The sequence below is a fragment of the Oncorhynchus gorbuscha genome, linkage group LG11, assembly GCF_021184085.1.
Source record: "Oncorhynchus gorbuscha isolate QuinsamMale2020 ecotype Even-year linkage group LG11, OgorEven_v1.0, whole genome shotgun sequence".
In the NCBI taxonomy this organism is placed as follows: Eukaryota; Metazoa; Chordata; class Actinopteri; order Salmoniformes; family Salmonidae; genus Oncorhynchus; species Oncorhynchus gorbuscha.
In genome coordinates this window covers 27,777,013-27,802,053 of record NC_060183.1, presented here as the reverse complement: position 1 = coordinate 27,802,053, position 25,041 = coordinate 27,777,013, and the positions used below count along the sequence as shown (strand labels likewise).

Genomic DNA, 25,041 nt, shown 5'->3' with positions numbered 1-25,041 from the left:
CGGGGCTACACCCTCGGACCCTGAGACCATCCTTCCTACCAAATCAAATTTTATTGGTCACATACACATGGTTAGCAGATGTTAATGCAAGTGTAGCGAAATGCTTGTGCTTCTAGTTCTGACCGTGTAGTAATATCTAACAAGTAATCTAACAATTTCACAACAACTACCTTATACACACGTAAAGGAATGAATAAGAATACATATTCTGTACATATGGATGCGAGATGGCTGTGTGGCATAGAGTACAGTATATACATATGAGATGAGTAATGTAAACATTATATAAAGTGGCATTGTTTAAAGTGACTAGTGATACATTTATTTTTACCCCTTTTTCTCCACAATTCCGTGGTATCCAATTGTTTTAGTAGCTACTATCTTGTCTCCTCGCTGCAACTCCTGTACAGGCTCGGGAGACAACCCAACCAAGCCACTGCTTCTTAACACAGCGCATCCAACCCGGAAGCCAGCCGCACCAATGTGTCTGAGGAAACACCGTGCACCTGGTAACCTTGGTTAGCGCGCACTGCGCCCGGCCCGCCACAAAGCCCTGACCTCAATCCTATAGATAATTTGTGGGCAGAACTGTAAAACCGTGTGAGAGCAAGGAGGCCTACAAACCTGATTCAGTTACACCAGCTCTGTCAGGAGGATTGGACCAAAATGTACCCAATTTATTGTGGGAAGCTTGTGGAAAGCTATCCGAAACGTTTGACCCAAGTTAAAAAATTGAAAGGCAATGCTACCAAATACTAATTGAGTGTATGTAAACCTCTGTCCCACTGGGAATGTGATGGAAAATACTAAAGGCTGAAAAAATCACTCTCTACTATTATTCTGACATTTCACATTCTTAAAATAAAGTGGTGATCCTAACCGACCAAAAACAGGGAATTTTTACTAGGATTAAAATGTCAGGAATTGTGAAAAACTGAGTATAAATGTATTTGGCTAAGATGTATGTAAACTTCCGACTTCAACTGTATCATACTTTGACTAAATCAATTAATTATTGACTTAAATCCATCATATGCTCTGGCCATCGTCTGTCAACTCGAGAAAAAAAGTTGCTTTCTACTGGTGTGTACGGGCATTTAAAAAGGCAATTAAAGTAGTAAGGCCTCGTTAGTCATTGTTTATCATCTCTACACACATAAGAAAAACCTATAGATCGTATCTGTAAAAATGTGCAATGTTGAAGTGCTGCTATGATTAAAAATAATTATGTACCTTTGAGAGTTTTCTCTGCAGTAGGTTAAGGGTCAAAATACAGTATCCACTCCTTCTTTTGAAGAAAATGGACACCTGCCTGCTGGGCTGCACCACTTCATTTGCCACTTCCTGAGTTTTCTATTTGGTTTGTATGTTTGTGATTTTAATTAACTCGGTTTTTAAAGTAAAAGATAAATGGAAAACAAAGTATGCAGAACTGAATATGGATTGGATATAGATATGGATTGATGTTTGGAACTTAATTACAATGATTTATGGACCAAACCATACCTTAAGAATAAATCTTTGAAAATGGTCATTTGTGTTTGACTCTGCCTGCTCAACCTAAATATACCCAAATAATGGTAAATTGTTCACCATTGGACATATTTACAGTGTAAATGCACCAATAGACTGTGATGGGAACACATCTTTCTCTTGAAATGCACTGATAGATCCAAACAATTCACGTATACTTTTTATTGAAGTGAAAATAAAAAGGTTTCTCTCGTAGGGGAAGAGTTTTAAACTTTGTCATAGTCAGAATGGCCTATATCCTTGGAGGATAGGTAACACACCATATCACATGAATCATGGATCAATAGATCGCTTGATGAAGCTGTCCAGGTTGGTGCCCTTGTACCGGTGCTTGAAGGAGTCGTAGACCCCACGTCTTTTGCTCTCGGAGGCGACCTTGGCACATATCAGGCTGTGTTTCTCCAGACGGTCAGGATGAAAGCGCCGGCCACAGATATCACACTCTTTCCGGTTGCAGTCGGCGTTGCTCATCGACTGCTGTAACCCTCCATGCTGTTTCGCCTCCACTACTTTGCACCTCTTCTTCTCCTGAAATGGATTCAAAGTCACCTGAAGGAAACAGGTGAACACTGTTACATGTCAAGTGATATCTGTAATTTTGCATACTATTCTCCAATAAAAATATATTGCAATACAAAATAACCTGATTCAAAGTCACCTTATCTAGCTTTTCTATCATGGCGGCCATCTTGGTCTTACATGAATTCTCTAGCCACACCTTGCGCACCCCGAGGACTGCTGTGGGGGGCACAGGAAGTCTGGGGGGCAGATGCGGGGTAAACCTAGCCTTCGGCTGAACTGAAGTATCTGTACTGAGGCCATGTTGTGAGCACAAATCCTCTAGTTGACTATTTCTCTTCGTCATCCAGATGATCACTTGGTTCATCTGCTCCTTCTCCTCCCTCAGTTTCAGGTATTCCTGCAGTAATTCCTCGTAACTTTCCGGAGGTTCCATTGCAAGCCAGTTGCTTTGATACCACTTTCTACATTGTTTCGAGGGGCTGTTATATTTTCAGTGGTCAGCCATCAAATAGTTCAAACGGAATGTTCAAGGTGTACTGATCAATTATGAAATCATGGCTCACATTGTTGGGCTCATTATTGGGCTCATAAAACTTAAGTATTCTAATTCCTAATTCTAGATGCAGTAAAGAGGTCAATGGAACCCGACTTAAACAATGGAAATGCCATGGAAACGCGTGGGGGAAAGATGCTGTGGGGGAAAGATCCCAAATCTCCATTTAGCCCCCCAGCAAAATGTGCCTACATTTAGGCGATTGATTATATGTTTCTTTCACACTATGTTGAAGTAAAAATTGGAGTATAATGCTTGTCTGGATGTCATCGTCACCAATCATCTGTATTACAGAATTTTAATAAGCATTTTTCTACGGCTGGCCATGCTTTCCACCTGGTTACCCCTACCCCGGTCAACAGCTCTGCTGTTAGGTAACACAACTCCCACTTCTCCTTCACCCAAATCCAGATAGCTGATGCTCTGAAAGAGCTGCAAAATCTGGAACCCTACAAATCAGCTGGGCTAGACAATCTGGACCCTCTCTTTCTAAAATGATCCGCCGCAATTTTTGCAACCCCGATTACCAGCCTGTTCAACCTTTCTTTCGTATCGTCTGAGATCCCTAAAGATTGGAAAGCTGCCGGGGTCATCCCCGTCTTCAAAGGGGGAGACACTCTAGACCCAAGTTGTTATGGACTTATATCTATCATACCCTGCCTTTTTAAAGTCTTCGAAAGCCAAGTTAACAAACAGATCACTGACCATTTCGAATCCCACCGTACCTTCTCCGCTATGCAATCTGGTTTCTGAGCTGGTCATTGGTGCACCTCAGCCACGCTGAAGGTCCTAAACGATATCATAACTGGCATCGATAAAAGACAATACTGTGCAACTGTCTTCATCGACCTGGCCAAGGCTTTCGACTCTGTCAATCACCACATTCTTATCGGCAGATTCAACAGCCTTGGTTTCTCAAATTATTGTCTCGCCTGGTTCACCAACTACTTTTCAGATAGAGTTCAGTGTGTCGAATCGGAGGGCCTGTTGTCCAGACCTCTGGCAGTCTCTATGGCGGTGCCACAGAGTTCAATTCTCGGGCCGGCTCTTTAGTCTGTATACACCAATGATGTCAACTGCTGGTGATTCTTTGATCCACCTCTACGCAGATGACACCATTCTGTATACTTCTGGCCCTTCTTTAGACACTGTGTTAACAAACCTCTAGATGAGCCTCAATGCCATACAACACTCAATCTGTGGCCTCCAACTGCTCTTAAATGCAAGTAAAACTAAATGCATGCTCTTCAACAGATCACTGCCCGCACCCGCCCGCCCGTCTAGCATCACTACTCTGGAAGGTTCTGACTTAGAATATGTGGACAACTACAAATACTCAAATTAAGCATCTTCAATCCAATATTAAATCTAGAATCGTTTTCCTATTTCGCAACAAAGCATCCTTCACTCATGCGCCAAACACACCCTTGTAAAACTGACTATCCTACCGATCCTTGACTTCGGAGATGTCATTTACAAAATAGCCTCCAACACTCTACTCAGCAAATTGGCTGTAGTCTATCACAGTGCCATCCGTTTTGTCACCAAGGCCCCATATACTACCCACCACTGCAACCTGTACGCTCTCGTTGGCTGGCCCTCGCTTCATATTCATCACCAAACCCACTGGCTCCAGGTCATCTATAAGTCTTTGCTAGGTAAAGCCCTGCCTTTTCTCAGCTCACTGGTTACCATAGCCACACCCACCCATAGCACGCGCTCCAGCAGGTATATTTCACTGGTCATTCCCAAAGCCAACTCCTCCTTTGGCTGCCTTCCCTTCCAGTTCTTTGCTGTCAATGACTGAAACGAATTGCAAAAATCACTGAAGCTGGAGTCTTATATGTCCCTAACTAACTTTAAGCATCAGCTGTCAGAGCAGCTTACTGATCACTGCGCTTGTACACAGCCCATCTGTAAATAGCCCACCTGTAACGTCCGTCGTTAAATTTTATTTATTTTACCTTTATTTTACTAGGCAAGTCAGTTAAGAACAAATTCTTATTTTCAATGATGGCCTAGGAACAGTGGTTAACTGCCTGTTCAAGGGCAGAATGACAGATTTTGTACCTTGTCAGCTCCGGGATTTGAACTTGCAACCTTTCGGTTACTAGTCCAATGCTCTAACCACTAGGCTACCCTGCCACCCCAGGGAAGACCAAGGTGCAGCGTGGTAGGCATACATTTTCTTTCATTTAAATGTTCCACCAAAAAAAACAATAAACAACTCAACGAACGTAAAGCTAGGAGTGCAACACATGCAACACACAAAGACAAGATCCCACAACAGAAGGTGGGAAAAAGGACTGCCTAAGTATGATCCCCAATCAGAGACAACGATAGACAGCTGCCTCTGATTGTGAACCATACTCGGCCAACAAAGAAATATAAACATAGATTTCCCACCCTTGTCACACCCTGACCTACCAAATAGAGAATTTAAGGATCTCTACGGTCGGGGCGTGACACCAACCAACTACCTCATCCCCATATTTATTTTTTGCTCCTTTCCACCCCAGCATCTCTACTTGCACATTCATCTTCTGCACATCTATCACTCCAGTGTTAATGCTAAACTGTAATTATTTCACCACTATGGCCAATTTATTGCCATACCTCCCTAATCTTATTACATTTTCACACATTGTATATAGATTATTCTAGTGTGCTATTGACTGTACGTTTGTTTATCCCATGTGTAACTCTGTGTTGTTTGTGTCGCACTGCTTTGCTTTATCTTGGCCAGGTCGCAGTTGAAAATGAGAACTTGTTCTCAACTGGCCTACCTGGTTACATAAAGGTGAAATAAAAATAAATAAATACAATAAAACAGTTAAAAACTACTGACCACTGATTTTGTATGCTAGCTATGCTACCAGCTTATTCGAATGGGAGCTATCATCTGTCAGTTACTTCTTCTAAACCTGAAAAGGAAATGAACAGGGATACCTAGTCAGTCGCACAACTGAATGCGTTCAACCAAAATGTGTGGGACAACTTCTAAATGTTATGCAGCGAAAACAGCCAAAGATATCGAAACCAGACCTGTTACAATACATAAATCGTGACGGATTTGAAGAATATCCACTTGGTTAGAACAGATTTGTTGAATGTGCAACAATCCGACGTCCTTCTTCCGTCCCCCACGGTCTGAGTTCCATTGACATCTTTACTGCATGTCACACCCTGACCATAGTTTGCTTTGTATGTTTCTATGTTTTGTTTGGTCAGGGTGTGATCTGAGTGGGCATTCTATGTTGTGGGTCTAGTTTGTCTGTTTCTGTGTTTGGCCTGATATGGTTCTCAATCAGAGGCAGGTGTTAGTCATTGTCTCTGATTGGGAACCATATTTAGGTAGCCTGTTTGGTGTTGGGTTTTGCGGGTGATTGTTCCTGTCTCTGTGTTTGCACCAGATAGGGCTCTTTTGGGTTTTCACGTTTCTTGTTTTGTTAGTTTGTTCGTTCATGTGTAGTTGCTTTATTAATGAACCATGAATAGTAACAACGCTGCGTATCAACTCAAGAAAACCGTTACAGAATCACCCACCACAACAGGACCAAGCTGCGTGGTAACGGGCAACAGCAACAGCAGCGCAAAGAGGAATGGACATGGGACGATGTATTGGACGGCAAGGGTTGCTACACATGGGAGGAGATCCTGGCGGGAAAGGATCGCCTTCCATGGGAACAGGTGGAGGCAGCTAGGAGAGCAGAGGCAGCCGGAGAGAGGAGCCGGCGATATGAGGGAACACGGCTGGCAAGGAAGCCCGAGAGGCAGCCCCAAAAATGTATTGGGGAGGCACATAGAAACAATGGCGAAGCCAGGTAGGAGACCTGACAGGCACCGTGTTATGCTGTGAAGTGCATAGTGTCCCCAGTGCGGGTGCATAGCCCGGTGCGGTACATTCCAGCTCCGCGTATTGGCCGGGCTAGAGTGGGCATCGAGCCAAGTGCCATGAAGCCGGCTCTACGCATCTGGTCTCCAGTGCGTCTCCTTGGGCCGGCTTACATGGCACCAGCCTTGCGCACGGTGTCCCCGGTTCGCCTGCATAGCCCAGTGCGGGCTATTCCACCTCACCGCACTGGCAGGGCGACCGGGAGCATTCAACCGGGTAAGGTTGGGCAGGCTCGGTGCTCAAGAGCTCCAGTGCGCCTGCACAGTCCGGTCTATCCAGTACCACCTCCACACACCAGCCTTCCGGTGGCAGCTCCCCGCACCAGGCTTCCTGTGCGTGTCCTCGGCCCAGTACCACCAGTGCCAGCACCACGCATCAGGCCTACAGTGCGCCTCGCCTGTCCAGCGCTGCCAGAGCTCCCGCCCCTCAGTCCAGAGGTGCTAGAGCCCCTCATTCCAGAGGCGCCAGAGCTACTCAGTCCAGCGCTGCCAGAGCCTTCCTCTCTGCCCAGCGTCCAGTCTGCCCAGCGCCATCTGAGCTGCCAGTCTGCCCAGTGCCGCCTCTCTGCCCAGCGCCATGCCCAGCGCCACCAGCCAGTCTGCCCAGCGCCAGTCTGCCCAGCGCCATCTGAGCTGCCAGTCTGCCCAGCGCCGCCAGTGCCGCCCGTCTGCCCAGCGCCGCCAGTGCCGCCAGTCTGCCCAGCGCCGCCAGTGCCGCCAGTCTGCAAGGAGTCGCCAGTGCCGCCAGTCTGCAAGGAGCCACCAGTGCCGCCAGTCTGCAAGGAGCCGCCAGTGCCGCCAGTCTGCCCGGCGCCGCCAGTGCCGCCAGTCAGCAAGGGGCCACCAGTGCCGCCAGTCAGCCAGGGGCCGCCAGTGCCGCCGGTCAGCCCGGAGGCGCCAGAGCCCAGAGCCCCTCAGCCCGGAGGCACCAGAGCCCCTCAACCTCAGAGGGGCGGCGGCTCTCCATCAACTCAAGAAAACCGTTACACTGCATCTATTGGTAATTTAATAGACACAACACAACCATAGAGATCCTATGTCACAATGGCCCAGAACTACCCAAAGTTGACTCCACTAACTTCCGAATATTTAGGTTGTTGCTGACTGATGTAATGGATCATAGGTGGGTTGATATGATCTTTTTTTTTAAAGCTTGGTTTAATTATAATATACTACCAATATATAAAATAACTGTATCTCAAATGATGTAAAATGGTATATAACAATTCTTGTTACTTCTCAATCTATATGATATTTCCTCTTAAAGCAACTCTAATTTTTGCTTCTCATTCAGATGCTATTGTGTACCCATTCACCAGAGTGCATACGACTTTGAGTTTTATTTGATTTATAAAAATCAAATAGTCACTCAAAACCAGCTCTCTCTAAACACACATTTTGATTGATTGTTTGCCAAACAGGGAGACTTCTAGAGGTTATTACTGTAATTGTCATACAACATAATTTGAAAATAAACCCTCTAGGGAAAATGATGGATAATCCAGATGCCTTTCATAGGGGAGACTGGGGTTGGTTGTCATACTTTTTACTCGTGTGTATTCCTCAGCACTTGTATATCTTACAACACTCTTTTCAATATTAGGAGAAAGACAAATGTTGAAATGGGGACCATTTTTATCCTCATATCCAAAATGGAGTTACAAGCCATTAAATACACTCTGTCCACTTGTGACAACCAGCTCTACCGTGGGGTTGGTTGTCACAATGTTTGCTAGTAACTTATTCCCTTTGTAACAGGAAATGAAGCAATATAGCATGGAGTTTTAGAAATGGCCAGGCCTTGATCAAACAATATTCTTAACACAATTCCGCATTTTGTGCCTTGAGACAACCAACCCAGATCTCCCCTACAGGAGTTATTCATGAAAATAGGACCTTATCTGGATGATAGAAATCGACCACAATTGTCTTATTCACTTCGTAATCTTTCTTCAAATGTATCCTCTTTTTAGTTAATAATAATAATAATAATAATAATAATAATAATTTTAACATACTTAATACATTTAGTTTGTGTTCATCTGGCAGTGTGTATTTGCTATTAAGTACTTGAAGGCTGCAGCCATTATTGGCAAAACCTTAGGAATAGCGATGGTTTCTTTCCCCTTAACCTGAAAAACAATTGTATTAGTAAAGTTATAAATGTTGTAAAAGACAATGGCAGTAATAAGAAATCAAATATAAGTCCCCAATATAAAATAATGATGAGGCTAGTTATGCAGCATGTTTTTCTTTCAACATCAGCAATACACAAACACACACAGACACCTCCACTTTTCACATATTCGACAGACCCCAAAATATATATATATAATACAATAATATATATACACAGTATATACAGCACATTCGGTAAGTATTCAGACCCCTTGACTTTTTCCACATTTTGTTACGTTACAGCCTTATTGTAACGGTCGTCGTATGAAGGAGAAGATGAGGATCAAATGAACACGGAAATGACAAAAATAACAAAGAGAAACAACCCGAAAACAGTTCTGGCTGGTGCAGACACACAACAGAAAACAATCACCCACAAAACACACTAGAAAACAGGCTACCTAAATATGGTTCTCAATCAGGGACAATGATAGACAGCTGCTTCTGATTGAGAACCATACCATGCCAAACATAGACATAGCAAATCATAGAAAAACGAACATAGACAACCCACCTAACTCACACCCTGACCATACTAAAACAAAGACATAACAAAAGACTCTGGCAGCTCCGGACAGACGGGCGACTCTGGCAGCTCCGGACAGACGGGCGACTCTGGCAGCTCCGGACAGACGGGCGACTCTGGCAGCTCCGGACAGACGGGCGACTCTGGCAGCTCCGGACAGACGGGCGACTCTGGCAGCTCCGGACAGACGGGCGACTCTGGCAGCTCCGGACAGACGGGCGACTCTGGCAGCTCCGGACAGACGGGCGACTCTGGCAGCTCCGGACAGAACTCTGGCAGCTCCGGGAGACTCTGGCAGCTCCGAAAGACGGGCGACTCTGGCAGCTCAGGACAGACGGGAGACTCTGGCAGCTCAGGACAGACGGGAGACTCTGGCAGCTCAGGACAGACGGGAGACTCTGGCAGCTCAGGACAGACGGGAGACTCTGGCAGCTCAGGACAGACTGGAGACTCTGGCAGCTCAGGACAGACGGGAGACTCTGGTAGCGCTGGGCAGGTGGAAGGCTCTGGCAGCGCTGGACAGGCGGGTGCACCTGTAGGGAGGAGACAGAGAGACAGCCTGGTGCGGGGGGCTGCCAACGGAGGGCTGGTCCGTGGAGGTGGCACCGGATAGACCGGACCGTGAAGGCGCACTGGAGGTCTCGTGCTCCGAGCCTGCCCAACCCTACCTGGCTGAATGCTCCCCGTAGCCAGGCCAGTGCGGCGAGGTGGAATAGTCCGCACTGGGCTGGGCTGGCGATCCGGGGACACCATGCGTAGGGCTGGTGCCATGTACCCCGGCCCGAGGAAACGCACTGGAGACCAGATGCGCTGAGAAGGCTTCATGGCACCTGGCTCGATGCCCAACCTAGCCCGGCCGATACGAGGCGCTACTTGTACCGCACCGGGCTATGCCTGCGCACCGGGGACACAGTGCGCCTCACGGCATAACACGGTGCCTGCCCGGTCCCTCTCTCTCCACGGTAAGCACGGGGAGTTGGCGCAGGTCTCCTACCTGACTTCGCCACATTCCCTGTGTGCGCCCCCCAATACATTTTTGGGCTTCCAGCCATGCTGCCTCCTCATACCGCCGCCTCTCAGCTTTGGCTGCCTCCAGCTCTGCCTTGGGGTGACGATATTCCCCAGCCTGTGCCCAGGGTCCTTTGCCGTCCAGGATCTCCTCCCATGTCCTGGAGTCCTGAGATCGCTGCTGCTCCTGCTGCTGCCCGTTACCACGCTGCTTGGTCCTTTGGTGGTGGGTGATTCTGTAATGGTTGTCGATGGTGGAAGAAGGTGAGGACCAAGGTGCAGCAGCAGGGTAGCCTAGTGGTTAGAGCTTTGGTCTAGTAACCGGAAGGTTGCAAGTTCAAACCCCTGAGCTGACAAGGTACAAAATCTGTCGTTCTGCCCTTGAACAGGCAGTTAACCCACTGTTCCTAGGCCGTCATTGAAAATAAGAATTTGTTCTTAACTGACTTGCCTAGTTAAATAAAGGTTAAACTTTTTTTTTTTTTTGTGTTCAAATGAACACAGAAATAACAAAAATAACAAAGAGAAACAACCGAAAACAGTTCTGGCTGGTGCAGACACACAACAGAAAACAATCACCCACAAAACACAATAGAAAACCAGCTATGGTTCTCAATCAGGAACAACGATAGACAGCTGCCTCTGATTGAGAACCATACCAGGCCAAACATAGAAATAGAGAATCATAGAAAAACGAACATAGACAAACCACCCAACTCACACCCTGACCATACAAAAACAAAGACATAACAAAAGAACTAAGGTCAGAACGTGACACTTATTCTAAAATGGATTAAATTGTATTATTTCCTAATTCATCTATGCACAATTCCCCATCATGACAAAGAAAAAACAGGTTTTTAGAAATGTTAGAAAATTGATAAAAAAATAAAAAACTTAAATATTACAATTACATAAGTATTCAGACCATTTACTCAGTGCTTTGTTGAAGCACATTTGGCGGAAAGTACAGCCTCGTGTCTTCTTGGGTATGATGCTACAAGCTTGGCACACCTGTATTTGTGGAGCTTCTCCCATTCTTCTCTGCAGAACCTCTCAAGCTCTGGATGGAGAGTCGTTGCTGCAAAGATATTTTCAGGTTTCTCCAGAGATGTTAGATTGGGTTCAAGTCCGGCCTCTGGCTGGGCCACTCAAGGTCTTTCAGAGACTTGTCCCGAAGCCACTCCTACATTGTCTTGGCTATGTGCTTAGGGTCATTGTCCTGTTGGAAGGTGAACCTTTGCCCCCAGTTTGAGGTCCTGAGCACTCTGGAGCATGTTTTCATCAAGGATATTTTTATATTTTGTTCCGTTCATCTTTCCCTCAATCCTGACTAGTCTCCCAGTTCCTGCTGCTGAAAAACATCCCCACCGCATGATACTGCCACCATCACGCTTCACCATAGGGATGGTGCCCGGTTTCCTCCAGACATGGCGCTTGGCATTCAGGCCAAAGAGTTCAATCTTGGTTTCATCAGACCAGAGAATCTTGTTTTACATTTTTATGATATTTTATATTAGATATAACGTTCTTTGTTTCTGACCATTTTGAGCCTGTAATCGAACCCACAAATGCTGATGCTCCAGATACTCAACTAGTCTAAAGAAGGCCAGTTATATTGCTTCTTTAATCAGAACAACAGTTTTCAGCTGTGCTAACATAATTGCAAAAGGGTCTTCTAATGATCAATTAGCCTTTTAAAATGATAATGGATTAGCTAACACAACATGCCATTGTAACACAGGAGTGATGGTTGATGATAATGGGCTTCTGTACGCCTATGCAGATATTACATGAAAAATCAGCCGTTTCCAGATACTGTAGTCATTTACAACATTAACAATATCTACACTGTATTTGTGATCAATTTGATGTTATTTTAATGATCAAAAAATGTGCTTTTCTTTGAAAAACAAGGACATTTCAATGTGACCCCAAACTTTTGAATGGTAGTCTATTATGAAAACTCCTACCTCACGTTCCTCCTGTTGCTGTGCCTGAGCTTGCATGTGACGGCCAGTGCACAGCGCCACTCTAACTATTCCAACCATGCTGGAGAGAGAGGGATGGGGCCCAGAGGGATGGGCCGTCTGGGTCTATGGGAGGTGGGGGCTGGGTTTCCCCACAATGCTGAGGTGGAGTCTCATGGACAGAGAGGAGGGGCCAGGGAGGGGAGAGAAGAGGAGGGGAAAGGGGAGAGTCCCTGGAAAAAGGGGTCCGGAGAGGAAAAAAGCTGCTGGCTCTGCTTTGACTGGAAGGGTTTCTCCGGGAAGAGTGTCATTCACATCCCAGCGCTCCTACGGTTACTTCCAAAGCAGACTTCTTCCCTGTAGATTGGACTTTGTCCAAAGATTTGGAACATAGGGAAGAGAGAGAGAGAGAGTTAGCCTGCTTGTGTGTTTGAGAGAAAGAGTTTGAGAGTTTGAGAGAAAGACAGGAGAGAAGTGTACGGGACCACAGAAGGACAGGGCAGACAGAGAAGTGTACGGGACCACAGAAGGAGAGGGCAGACAGAGAAGTGTGTGAGTCAGGGGACAGAAAGCAGCAAATACTAAACTGACACCCAAGGGGTTCGAGTGAAGTAGAAAAAAACAATTGAGAAAGCATCTCTTTCCGGCGTCTAATTCCTTTGAATGCACAGTCCTTTGGCTTAATTTCAGGTCTTCATCCAGAAAACAATCAAGAAAGTCATGGAAGTGGAAACATCCAGCCTGCACTTGGAGCTGCAGGAGCGGCAGCAGGCCCTCACCGAGATCTCCGACGACGAAGTCAACCTGCCACCGTCGGATGACGAAGACTTTGGTGCCGCCAAGGAACGTTCGTCGGCGGCGCTCGCCGTGTCCGAGGGCGACCAGGAGGAAAAGGAAGAGGATAAAGCGGGCGCCCAGGTGAACGGCGTTATGGTCCTGGCTCTGTTGGACAAGATCATCGGGGCGGTGGACCAGATCCAACAGACGCAGAGTGGCCTGGAGGCTCGGCAGCAGGACATGGAGCGGTCAGTGACGGGGATCCAGGGCGAGCTCACCAAACTGTCCAAGAGCCACAGCACCACGTCCAACTCGGTCAACAAGATGCTGGAGAAGGTGCGCAAGGTGAGCGTCAATGTGAAGACAGTGCGTGCCAACCTGGAGAAGCAAGGAGGTCAGATCAAGAGGCTGGAGAGCAACGAGAACGAGCTGCTGAAGAGGCGCAACTTCAAAGTCATGATCTACCAGGTGAGCGTTGGGTGAATGTGTTTGGGTGTGGCGTGGGGATGGGATGGAGGTGTGTGGGTGGTGGGGCGAGTGTGTGTGGATATGTGTGTCGATGGAGGGGAGGCGTGTGGGGTGGTGTGTGAGTTGGTTGAGGGGGGAATTTGGCACGGCACGCCCGCTTGACACCGTGATGGGTGAGGATTGGGGACTATCATGAGGGTACTGGACTGGGGGTGGTTGGCAAACACACAAACAAGTGGAACTTCGTGAAAAGGTTAATACTCAATTGACAGGTATTTTTTGCAGATGATAGTTTGCATATTACCAGGCTGAGTGTGTACTGGCGAGGGAGAGGAGTTTGGGGTGTGGCTCACCTCAATGCATCATTGGCAAGTTACCAAATGACAACTTGTTCTTTAATATGGATGTACTCTAAAGGCAAACATGCCACTCAAAGATAAGTATATTTCACATCACACATCACTATGTTTGTAGGACACAATTGCCCCATGAAAGCAATCCATCAAGTAGGGGAAAAAAATCTAGATTTGAACTTGAACTTCAAAAAGCAGTTTAACCAGTGCCACATACATTTATTAATATGTTCTACTATGTCATATTTCTATGCAATATATGTTTCATTGTTTTGGTATACCTTGGGTGATCTAGGATTATATCATACCATGTGCCACACCCTATGGTAGAAGTAGGGTCACAAATGTCCACTACCGACAAATCTCTTGCCTTTGATCCTACTTGACATCCTACTGAGTTAAAACATACATGGCTTCACATGTGGATACAGCTCACTTCTTTGGTCATAAGGAATCTATAAGCCATCCCTTTTCTGTTTTATTTAAACAAAGATGGAAAATACCACCAGCACACTCTCGACTTCCAGATGTTTCATTTGAAAAGACACTTTGTAGTTTCGCAGCGAGCTCGGGAGCGCCGTGCAGTCTTTTTTTAGCCCGGGCCACGGCATAATGTGTAATGGCTTGCAGCTTTGCACAGCAGTGTGAGAACATTCAGAGTTTCCATCCTCCTGACTGTCTCGAGCACAGCTTGGGCAGAACCCCCCCCCTCTCTCTCTCTTTCTCTCTCTCACCCTCTTCTCTTTCTTGCTCTGTTCCCTTCCCCCTTTGCCCGTCTTTGAGAAAATGTTTTTGTCTGTGTGTGAGCTTGCCCACAGACACACCAGACACAGACACACACACACACACACACACACACACACACACACACACACACACACACACACACACACACACACACACACACACACACACACACACACACACACACACACACACACACACACACACACACACACACACACACACACACACACACACACACACACACACACACACACACACAACAAAGAGCTGTCCACTCTCCCATTTGTACAAGTCTTATTTTAACTACAAAAATGATTCAAATCAAATCATACCCAAACGAGGCAGGCATACCATACATATGATACACAAGAGCACACAAAACTCTTTCTCCTCTATTATGTTGAGAGATACACTGGCAACACAGGAACATTTAATCCACCACAGATGAGACTGCTGTACTGCAGAGAAGAATACTACATTCTTATAGGTTGACTCATAGGAGGGATTTTTTGGTTCTAATTTGATGAGTGGATTATTTCTCAACCAGTACCATAAATCATTTGTCTAATTAGAAACGGATCAAATGGCAGGTGTAAAGCTAGTCTTGCTATGAGCCTTCTTAAATGAAATATATATCTTTTTCAATGTAACAATTATTACCCTAGGCAAGTCAGTTAAGAACTAATTCTTATTAACAATGGCGGCCTACCGGGGAACAGTGGGTTAACTGCCTTGTTCAGGGGCAGAACGACACATTTTTACCTTGTCAGCTTGATCCAGCAACCTTTCAGTTACTGGCCCAACGCTCTAACCACTAGCCTACCTGCCACCACGGTTTGTTTGTGTATTTGTGTTTGTATTCGTGTGTAAGAATACATTCTGGGCTCTGTGGTGTAGAAGAGACTCCCTGAGATCCCTATCTAACTCAAAACATCACAGCCAAGTGTGACATGTCATCATATTAATCTTCATTAAAAACAGCAACCACAACGTATTCTGTTTTGTGCTACTTCACTTAGACCCATCAAGGTCAACCCCCCCCCCTACACACACACACACAAACAAACACACAGCCATGAATGCTATCAATGTTTTTGCTACTTTGGGGCCATGAATACTGGATACAGTACACAGATAATAGCTTTTTGGAGCATTCCATTTTTAAGGCTATTTGGAGGGGAGTTCACTGTTAGCAATTTTGGAGCATTCCATTTGTAGGCAATTTGGAAGGAAGGATACGGTTGGTGATGCCTTCCTATCTCACCCTGCCAAATAGTGTTAGGTGGTTCCGATGGCAAGATGTGTACACTTTCACTATGAGGGAGAGTCCACAAGGTGAAGTTTTCAACACTTCCCGGTGATTGATACTCTGGGTGTGGTTCTTTGGGCTTTGTTTATTCGTTCCAGCCAGTGAGTGGTACTGTGTGTGTCAGTGATGTAGAGGTCAAGCTAGGGACATAGAATATAGTGTGGGGATGCCTATTCTTACACAACACCAAGGGTGCGTCCCAAATGGCAACCTGTTCCCTATATAGTTCAGTACTCTAAACCAGGGCCCATAGCGAACAGGGTGCCATTTGGAACGCATCCCAGGAGTCAACAAGATACTGGTACCTATCAGAAACATGTTTCCTGTTAATGGATGAAAATGTAAATACACTTTGGGGTTTCTGTGCATCTTTCCAATGTTCTTTTCGAGCCTCCTAAGAACTAACTCCAATTATAATGTCACGCCAAAATCATATATCAGTCGTTCCTGATATAATCTTTTTTTTTCAACTCTCATCCAAGCCCTTAGGAAACCCTACCGAGCCGCAGCCCTCCTCTGATACTAGTAAAAACACGCAGTAACTCATCCTGAAGGGAAGGTAGAAAGTTGAGGGCACAGCTGGGGTGGCTTTGTAGTCGGCAGGAGCACTGGTATTTATCTTCCCTTTGCAAGTGCCTGTTTACCCTGTAGTCAGCACCCCTACCAGCCCACTCCCTCCGGGGGCCCCCAGGCTACCACAAGTGTAGTCACGACTCCCGGGCTCAGCTGAAGCCCTCTATCTTCTGTGGTTGAAGCGGAGAAGCTAACGCTAGGCTAATGCTAGGCTAAGCTAACATGAGAAGCCATTGGTATGCTAAATTAGAATAAACTAGGTTCATCTAAAGTAAGTAGGGGGAGTGAGTGGACCCTAATCAAATCAAATGTTATTAGTCACATGCCCCGAATACAACAGTGAAATGCTTACTTACGAGCCCCTAACCAACAATGCAATTTTAAAACAAAAAAAACAAATAAGAATAAGAAATAAAAGTAAAAAGTAATTAAAGAGCAGTAGTAAAATAACAATAGCGAGACTATATACAGGGGGGTACCGGTGCAGAGTCAATGTGCAGGGGCACCGGTTAGTAATATGTACATGTAGGTAGAGTTATTAAGGTCACTATGCATAGATGACAACAGAGAGTAGCAGTGGTGTAAAGAGGGGGGGGGGCAATGCAAATAGTCTGGGTGACCATTTGATTAGAAGTTCAGGAGTCTTATGGTTTGGTGGTAGAAGCTGTTTAGCAGCCTCTTGGACCTAGACTTGGTGCTCTGGTACTACTTGCCATGCGATCGCAGAGAGAACAGTCTATGACTAGGTTGGCTGGAGTCTTTGACAATTTTTAGGGCCTTCCTCTGACACCGCCTGGTATAGAGGTCCTGGATGGCAGGAAGCTTGGCCCCAGTGATGTAGTGCCTTGCGGTTGGAGGCCGAGCTGTTGCCATATCAGGCAGTGATGCAACCAATGGCGCAGCTGTAGAACCTTTTGAGGATCTGAGGACCCATGCCAAATCTTTTCAGTCTCCTGAGGGGGAATAGGTTTTGTCGCGCCTTCTTCACAACTGTCTTGGCATGCTTGGACCATGATAGTTTGTTGGTGATGTGGACACCAAGGAACTTGAAGCTCTCAACCTGCTCCACTAATCTGTGTAAGCTCGGTCAGCGCATCAGCGAAATTGACGGCTCCCACCTCTCTATCAGCAGGAACAGCTGTGCTGTGTGTATGTGTGTGCGCGCATGTCATTTATGTACATTTACTGTAAGTCCTTGTTTAATCTGTCTGATGCATCAGACTGGGCTTGGACAACTGACTGAATGCATGTGTTGCTGTGTTCCCCTCAGAGAGGCGCTCGGAATGGGGCTACACTTCAGTGAAATGTCACTGGAATGTGACAACTCCATGAAAGGGAGTGAGTGAGTGAGCTAGGGAGACAGAAAGAGAGAGAGAAAGAGAGGGGAGTGCGATAAGGAGATAAATAGGGAAGAGAGAGAGAGTAGTATGATTGGGGGATAAATAGAGGTAAATAAGAGCAACACTGGAACATTTAATCCACCACAGATGAGACTGTTGCGCTGCAGAGAAGAATACTACATTCTTATAGGTTGACTCATAGGATTACTTTTTGGTTTTTAATTTGATTGGATTATTTCTCAATCAGTACCATAAATCATTTGTTTAATTTGAAACTGATCAAATGGTAAGCGTAAAGCTAGTCTTGCGATGAGCCTTCTAAAATGAATATGTGTACTTGTGTGTGTGTGTGTCAGAGAAGGCTGGTGGGAGGAGCTATAGGAGGATGGGCTCATTGTATTGGCTGGAATGGAATCAATGGAATGGTACCAAACACATCAAACACACGGAAACAACGTGTTTTACTCCTTTCCTTAAATTCCGATCCAGCCATTACAATGAGCCTGTCCTCCTATAGCACCTCCCACCAGCTTCCTCTGGTGAGAGAGAGAGAGAGAGGGTCCATCTTCTTTGTGTAAGGAGTGCGTGATGCGGGTGTGTGTTTTGATCCAGAGCAGCACATATTTAGACAGCTGATTCATACCATCGGCATCTCCAGCTCCCCAGCTCTGCTCTCTCACCTCCACTACCATCACTCCACCCTAACTCCCATCCCACCTTCCTCTCTCCTACTCCTCCTAGACCAATAACTATCACCCCTCCCTGCTACCCCCCTCCAGTCCTCCCTTCACCTTAACTCCAAACCCAACTCCATCTCTCCTACTCCCCCTCCACCCGAACTCCCACCCCTCCACACCACTACCAACCCCACCTAGCATTCCGTGTATGTTACAAACCACATTTCCCTAAGGGACGATAAAGTATGCTGTTCTATTTTCTGTTTTCACATACACACCTCCAAATTGTCTACAAATGGAATGCTCAAAAAAGCAATTTTACTGTATCCAGTATTCATGAACGCAAAGTAGCAGAAACATTGATAGCATACATGGATGTGTGTGTGTGTGTGTGTGTGTTGGGGGCTCTAAGAGAAGTCATACAGAAAACAGAATACGTTGTGGTTGGTGTTTTTAATGAAGATGAATATGATATGTCACATTTGGTGATCAGCAAATGTTTTGAGTTAGAGAGGCATCTCAGGGACTTTCTTCTACACTACAGAGCCCAGAATGTAGGCTTACACACACACACGCACACACGCACGCACGCACACACACACACACACACACACACACACACACACACACACACACACACACACACACACACACACACACACACACACACACACACACACACACACACACACACACACACACACACACACACACACACACACACACACACACACACACAATATCCTTGATTCCCATTCAAAATCCTATTTACTCTAACCCTAACCTTAACCCCTAACGCCAACCCCAATTGTACCCCTAAACCTCTTAGCCTAAAACAGCCTTTTTCTTTTCGGGGACCGGCAAAAAATGTCCCCACTTGTCTGAATTGTCCTTGTTTTACTATCCTTGTTAGGACTTCTGGTCCCTACAAGATGAGTAAAACCAAAAACACACACACACACAGACCATCCACTGTAATGACTAAACACAGATACCTGTAATTACTTATTCCCAGTCATTGCTGTTACATTCATAAAAAATACTATGAGGTGTTCCATTCCATTCCCCTCCCAGGCATTTTACTTTCCGTAGCGTAGTCTCCTCCCACACCCACTGCGTCTAACAACACAACACAAGGGTGGCATAGGCCCATGAGTTTGGCCAAGCAAGACTATTTCCAAAGATGGAGGAAAGTAGTATAAATACAATCCGTTATCCAATACGGTGGCCTACGTCTGCACTCAAGAACTTGCATGGACTTTTGTAGACACAATCCTTTGCGAACTATAACCAGCCTTTGCCACCGACTCCATTCTTTCTGTCCAGGCCGGTTTATGTACTGTTCTGTACGCTTGACTTATGGGGACGCCCAATGGGATGACAGTCACCGCCGTTGCCATGGCACCCCCCTTGTTGCTCTTTCCAATAACAATGGATTTCTGTTCATGAAGAGATTCACGACTCCGTATGTGTGTGTGTGTGTGTGTGTGTGTGTGTGTGTGTGTGTGTGTGTGTGTGTGTGTGTGTGTGTGTGTGTGTGTGTGTGTGTGTGTGTGTGTGTGTGTGTGTGTGTGTGTGTGTGTGTGTGTGTGTGTGTGTGTGTGTGTGTGTGTGTGTGTGTGCATGAATGTACATGTGTTTGATCGGAGCCCCAGACAAAGTATGTAGAAGTAGAAAAAACCTGGCTTCTCACAATGGCAAGCTGTATCTTGCAGTGGCATTGAAGGGCGTATGGTGAAAAGTGCTCAGAGTACTTGACACAGACCTGTCGGTATCTCGGGTAACCCTATAAAGAGGCACGGTTGCTACCATAGCCATGTATAGCCCTGAGACTGCCATGGCTCGATATGCGGGGCGTATTTACAGCCTTGAACATTCACAAAGACGAGCCTATTTAGCGATATCTAATAAGCAAATTCCCGTGAGCGGGACATCGAGCTGTTATCGACTTAACAATAAATGTATTGATATGTGTCAAATGACCGGCATTACCGTTGATCTGTTATGGGCCTTCCTTGAGGGGGGGGGGGGGGGGGGGTGGAGAGGGAGATGCAAATTGGGACACAAAAGGCGCCTCAATAAACCCTCTTGTCCAGAAATGAAGCCGCCCTTCAGTCAGCTGTCACCTAATTGGTACAGTGAATTAACAAGCAATAATTTGCCATGACTGTCAACGGACACAAGGGATAGTTCACCCAGATCACAAAACGACATTGACAATTCATAACCCAGTCTATGGACAATGTAAGACAGTGATCCATGCGTTGGTTTTGTTTACCTGGCGACTTCTTTTGGGGGGTGAACTATCCCTTTAAGCAACAACCACCCCATGACATCACGGCGGGCCGAGAGCCACAAGAGATAGAGTTTCGCAGGACAAAGACTTAGACCGTTGGTTCAAATCCAAGCCAACGTAAACAGGAACCCGATCCCATAAAGGCCTCTTCCTTCTCACAATCAAACAAGTATGTGATAGTCGCTATTTATAGATTGCAGCCCCCTCCCCACCGACCCTTCCACCTCCAGTTCCCGTGGGCCCTGCGAGCGGCTACTCGAGCCGGAGTCGCCGCTAAGCCAGATGTCTAGCCGTTGACAAGCTCTCTGTCCGAACGTATGATGTCATACCGGAGAGGATAGGGCCGCTACCCTACCCGTCAAAGTCCCCCGAAAGAAACTCGCAAAAATGAATGTTGAATGTTCTACATTTTGGCTAGTAAGTGAGTTAAGAGAACCAAAGCATTCCTGATACCTTGCCTTATATGGCACTGTAGACCGGAGAGAGGTGAACAAATGGATTTGCCCTGTCAAAGACAAAGGTTTGAGTCTGAGAGTTATTGTCAAGGCAGCTTCTAACATGTACATTTTCATCATTGTGTTGTAAATCACTGGTTTCAATCTTGAATTCAAAGGGGAAACATTAGGGGCTTGTAATGGTAATAACATTACATTCGGCTGTATGTGAGCCATTTGGGTAGTGTGCAACTCTAAAAAAGGTCAAACGAGAGGGCTGTTTGACACCACTGTCAAACACGTGAGTGAGGACTTTGTGTGTGTGTGTGTGTGTGTGTGTGTGTGTGTGTGTGTGTGTGTGTGTGTGTGTGTGTGTGTGTGTGTGTGTGTGTGTGTGTGTGTGTGTGTGTGTGTGTGTGTGTGTGTGTGTGTGTGTGTGTGTGTGTCCAAAGAAGAAGGGGGCACTTCTTTTAACATTGTTCCTCTCCACACAACTTCCCACTGGGCACAGACGTGAATTCAACGTGAAATCGAACAACAACAAAAAACGTCACCATGTCATTGGATTTAGGTTAAAAGGTGAAAAAGAAAAGACAAAATGCCTTTAAGTTGATGACTTCTTGCGAACCCAATCATTTTTCCACGTTGATTCAACATCGTCATATTGATTTTGGGGGTTGAAATGACGTGGTTGATTAAACCTGTTTTTGCCCAGTGGGTTGAGTCTGCACTCAGACAAAGCATAAATCAAATTAAATCAAACTGTATTGGTCACTAAACACGTGTTTAGCAGATGATATTGCGGGTGTCGCGAAATGGTTGTGTTTCTAGCTCCAACAGTGCAGTAATATCTATCAAGTAATATCTAACAATACACACAATCTAAAGTAAAGGAATGGAATTAAGAATATATAAATATTTGGAAGTGCAAATGTCAGAGCGGCATAGACTAAGATACAGTATTATAGGATAGAATACAGAATACACATGTGAGATGAGAAATGCAAAATATGTAAACATTATTATAGTGACTAAGTGTTCCACTATTAAAGTGACCTGTGATTTCAAGTCTGTCTACATAGGCAGCAGCCTCTAATTTGATAGTGATGGCTATTTAACAGTCTGATGGCCTTGATATAGAAGCTGTTTTTCAGTCTCTCGGTCCCAGCTTTGATGCGCCTGTACTGACACCCTCTGGATGATAGCGGGGTGAACAGGCAGTGGCTCGGATGGTTGTTGTCCTTGGTGATCTTTTTGGCCTACCTGTGACATCGGGTGCTGTAGGTGTCCTGGAGGGCAAATAGCTTTCCCTGGGTGATGCGTTCGGCAGACCGCACCACCCTCTGGAGAGCCCTGCGGTTGTGGGCGGTAAAGTTGCTGTACCAGGCGGTGAAAAAGCCAGACAGGATGCTCCCAATTGCGCATCTGTGAAAGTTTGTGAGGGTTTGAGGTGCCAAGCCAAATTTCTTCAGCCTCCTGAGGTTGAAGGGGCGCTGTTGTGCCTTTTTCACCACACTGTCTGTGTGGGTGGACCATTTCAGTTTGTCAGTGATGTGTACGCCGAGGAACTTGAAGCTTTCCACCTTATCCACTGCAGTCCCATCAATGTGGATAGGTGCATGCTCTATCTGCTGTTTCCCGAGGTCTATGATCAGCTCCTTAGTTTTGTTGATGTTGGGTGAGAGGTTATTTTCCTGGCACCACACTCCCAAGGCCCTCACGTCCTCCCTGTCTCATCATTGTTGGTGTTCAGGCCTACTACTGTTGTGTCGTCTGCAAACTTGGTGATTGAGTTGGAGGCGTGCATGGCCACGCAGTCATGGGTGAACAGGGAGTACAGGATGGGGCTGAGCACGCATTCTTGTGGGGCCCCAGTATTGAGGATCAGCGAAGTTGAAGTGTTGTTTCCTACCTTCACCACTTGGGGGCAGCCCATTAGGAAGTCCAGGACCCAGTTGCACAGGGCGGGGTTCAGAACCAAGGCCTCAACCTTAATGATGAGCTTGGAGGGTACTATGGTGTTGAATGCTGAGCTATAGTCAATGAACAGCATACTTATGTAGCGGGTTTCTTATGTACCACAGGAGAACCAAGAAATGAAGAGCGACACCACAGCTGTCTTTAAGGAATACTTAGGATAGGGTAATCCTTATCACCCCCCTTAAAATATTTAGATGTTGATCTGCAATAGTATTGTGAAAAGACAGGACAGGAACACATCAATCTCCAATGCATCATCTGACAAGTTGTTCTTTCTCTCTCAGTGTTTTCTCGGACTCACACAATCACACTCACACATAAAGCCATAATGTATACTATAAAATAATAACCAGTCCTTAATACAGATAATGTATAATCTTAATTCCTAATAGAACCATACCTGCAATAGTATTGTGAAAAGACAGGACAGGAACACATCAGTCTCCAATGCACCATCTGACAAGTTCTTCTACACAGGAGCATGAAGAAAGGTAAAACACATATCCTGTCTCACATCCCCAATACATTTCTAGGTGCTTTCAGTGTTGACAGTACCAAAACACAACAACTCATGGTACAAAAACACTGCAACATAAACAAGTCACAACGTGAAATCGCCTCTATTCCATTCTGACCGTAGAGGACCAAACGACATCTCCCATAATGCAACGCCAGCACCAGTCGGCAGCTCAGCTAACCGTCTGCATCACAGAAAGGCATGCTAGCAAGCAACAGCAGCACTTTTAGCACTCTGTAAACTATATGTTTCAATAGTCTCACACTCCCTTATAACAATATCTACAGCATTAACCTTGGGATGTTTTATTTATTTCACGTTATGGACTTCTACAAAGGAGTAATCTGCAACACATACCTTTCTCCTCAGCGTTTTCTCGGACTGTGGAGAACGGGAGCTACGGGTAGTACCAGGGAGTTAGTAGGTGACACAAGCACCCAGATGAAATAAAATACATTTAATGAAACAAAACCCGAAGATGTTAACATCATTCAGCTACTTTAGCTGCCTACCGAACATCAACAGGTAGCACCGGTAGCGCAAGTTCCTGGCGATCATAGCGATCTGACTCCCCCCCTTCTGTCTGAACTTGGAATATTCCTGTTAGCGGGCTTTGGCCACTGACCCTCAACCTGGTTGTTCTGTTCTGCATTGTGTACTATTCTAATCATTTGAAGTTTGATGGAATAACCATTTAAACTCGACTACACTTACATAGGTATTCCTCTTATCCAGATGGGATAGGGCAGTGTGCAGTGCGATGGCGATTGCGTCGCCTGTGGATCTATTGTGGCGGTAAGCAAATCGAAGTGGGTCTCTGGTGTCAGGTAAGGCAGAGGTGATATGATCCTTGACTAGTCTCTCAAAGCACATCATGATGACAGAAATGAGTGGTATGGGGCGATAGTCATTTAGTTCTGTTACCTTTGAATTCTTGGGTAGAGGAACAATGGTGGACATCTTGAAGCTTGTGGGGACAACAAAGTATGTCCATAAACACTCCAGCCAGCTGGTCTGTGCATGCTCTGAGGACACGGCTAGGGATGCCGTCTGGGCTGGCAGCCTTGCGAGGTTTCACACGCTTAAATGTCTTGCTCACGTCGGCCCCAGAGAAGTAGAGCCCACAGTCCTTGGTAGCAGGCCGAGTCGGTGGCACTAGGTTATCCTCAAAGCAGGCGAAGAAGGTGTCCAGCTTGTCTGGAACCAAGGACGACCCCTGTGTTCACTCTACTGTATCAAGAATACTTTGGCACTACTAGCCATCTCACAAACTTAACCTAGCATGTTGTTGTTTTATATTCTAGCACAGTGATGTCAGTTCTTTATGACTAAAGTTGTACTTGTGACACTCCAGTTGTATGGTTCATTTGTTTCACTTTGGTTGGT

General features: G+C 45.9%; 2 protein-coding genes across 2 annotated transcripts in view; one reads left to right on the top strand and one right to left on the bottom strand.

Annotated features, from left to right (window-relative positions):
* Positions 1–1,686: 1,686 nt before the first annotated feature.
* On the bottom strand, positions 1,687–13,499 carry LOC124048434 (zinc finger C2HC domain-containing protein 1C-like). The gene is made up of 2 exons (XM_046369216.1): positions 12,188–13,499; positions 1,687–2,082 (listed from the first exon to the last, which is right to left on the bottom strand). Exons 1-2 carry the CDS (start codon positions 12,263–12,265, stop codon positions 1,807–1,809), a joined length of 354 nt encoding a protein of 117 aa, XP_046225172.1. The 5' UTR covers positions 12,266–13,499; the 3' UTR covers positions 1,687–1,806.
* The window catches only part of LOC124048433 (caveolae-associated protein 1-like), a 25,090-nt gene continuing 12,476 nt past the window's right edge, over positions 12,428–25,041 (top strand). The window contains exon 1 of the mRNA XM_046369215.1: positions 12,428–13,429. Within this exon, the coding sequence (XP_046225171.1) occupies positions 12,905–13,429 (525 nt within the window). The 5' untranslated portion in view covers positions 12,428–12,904. The remainder of the gene's footprint in view (positions 13,430–25,041) is intronic.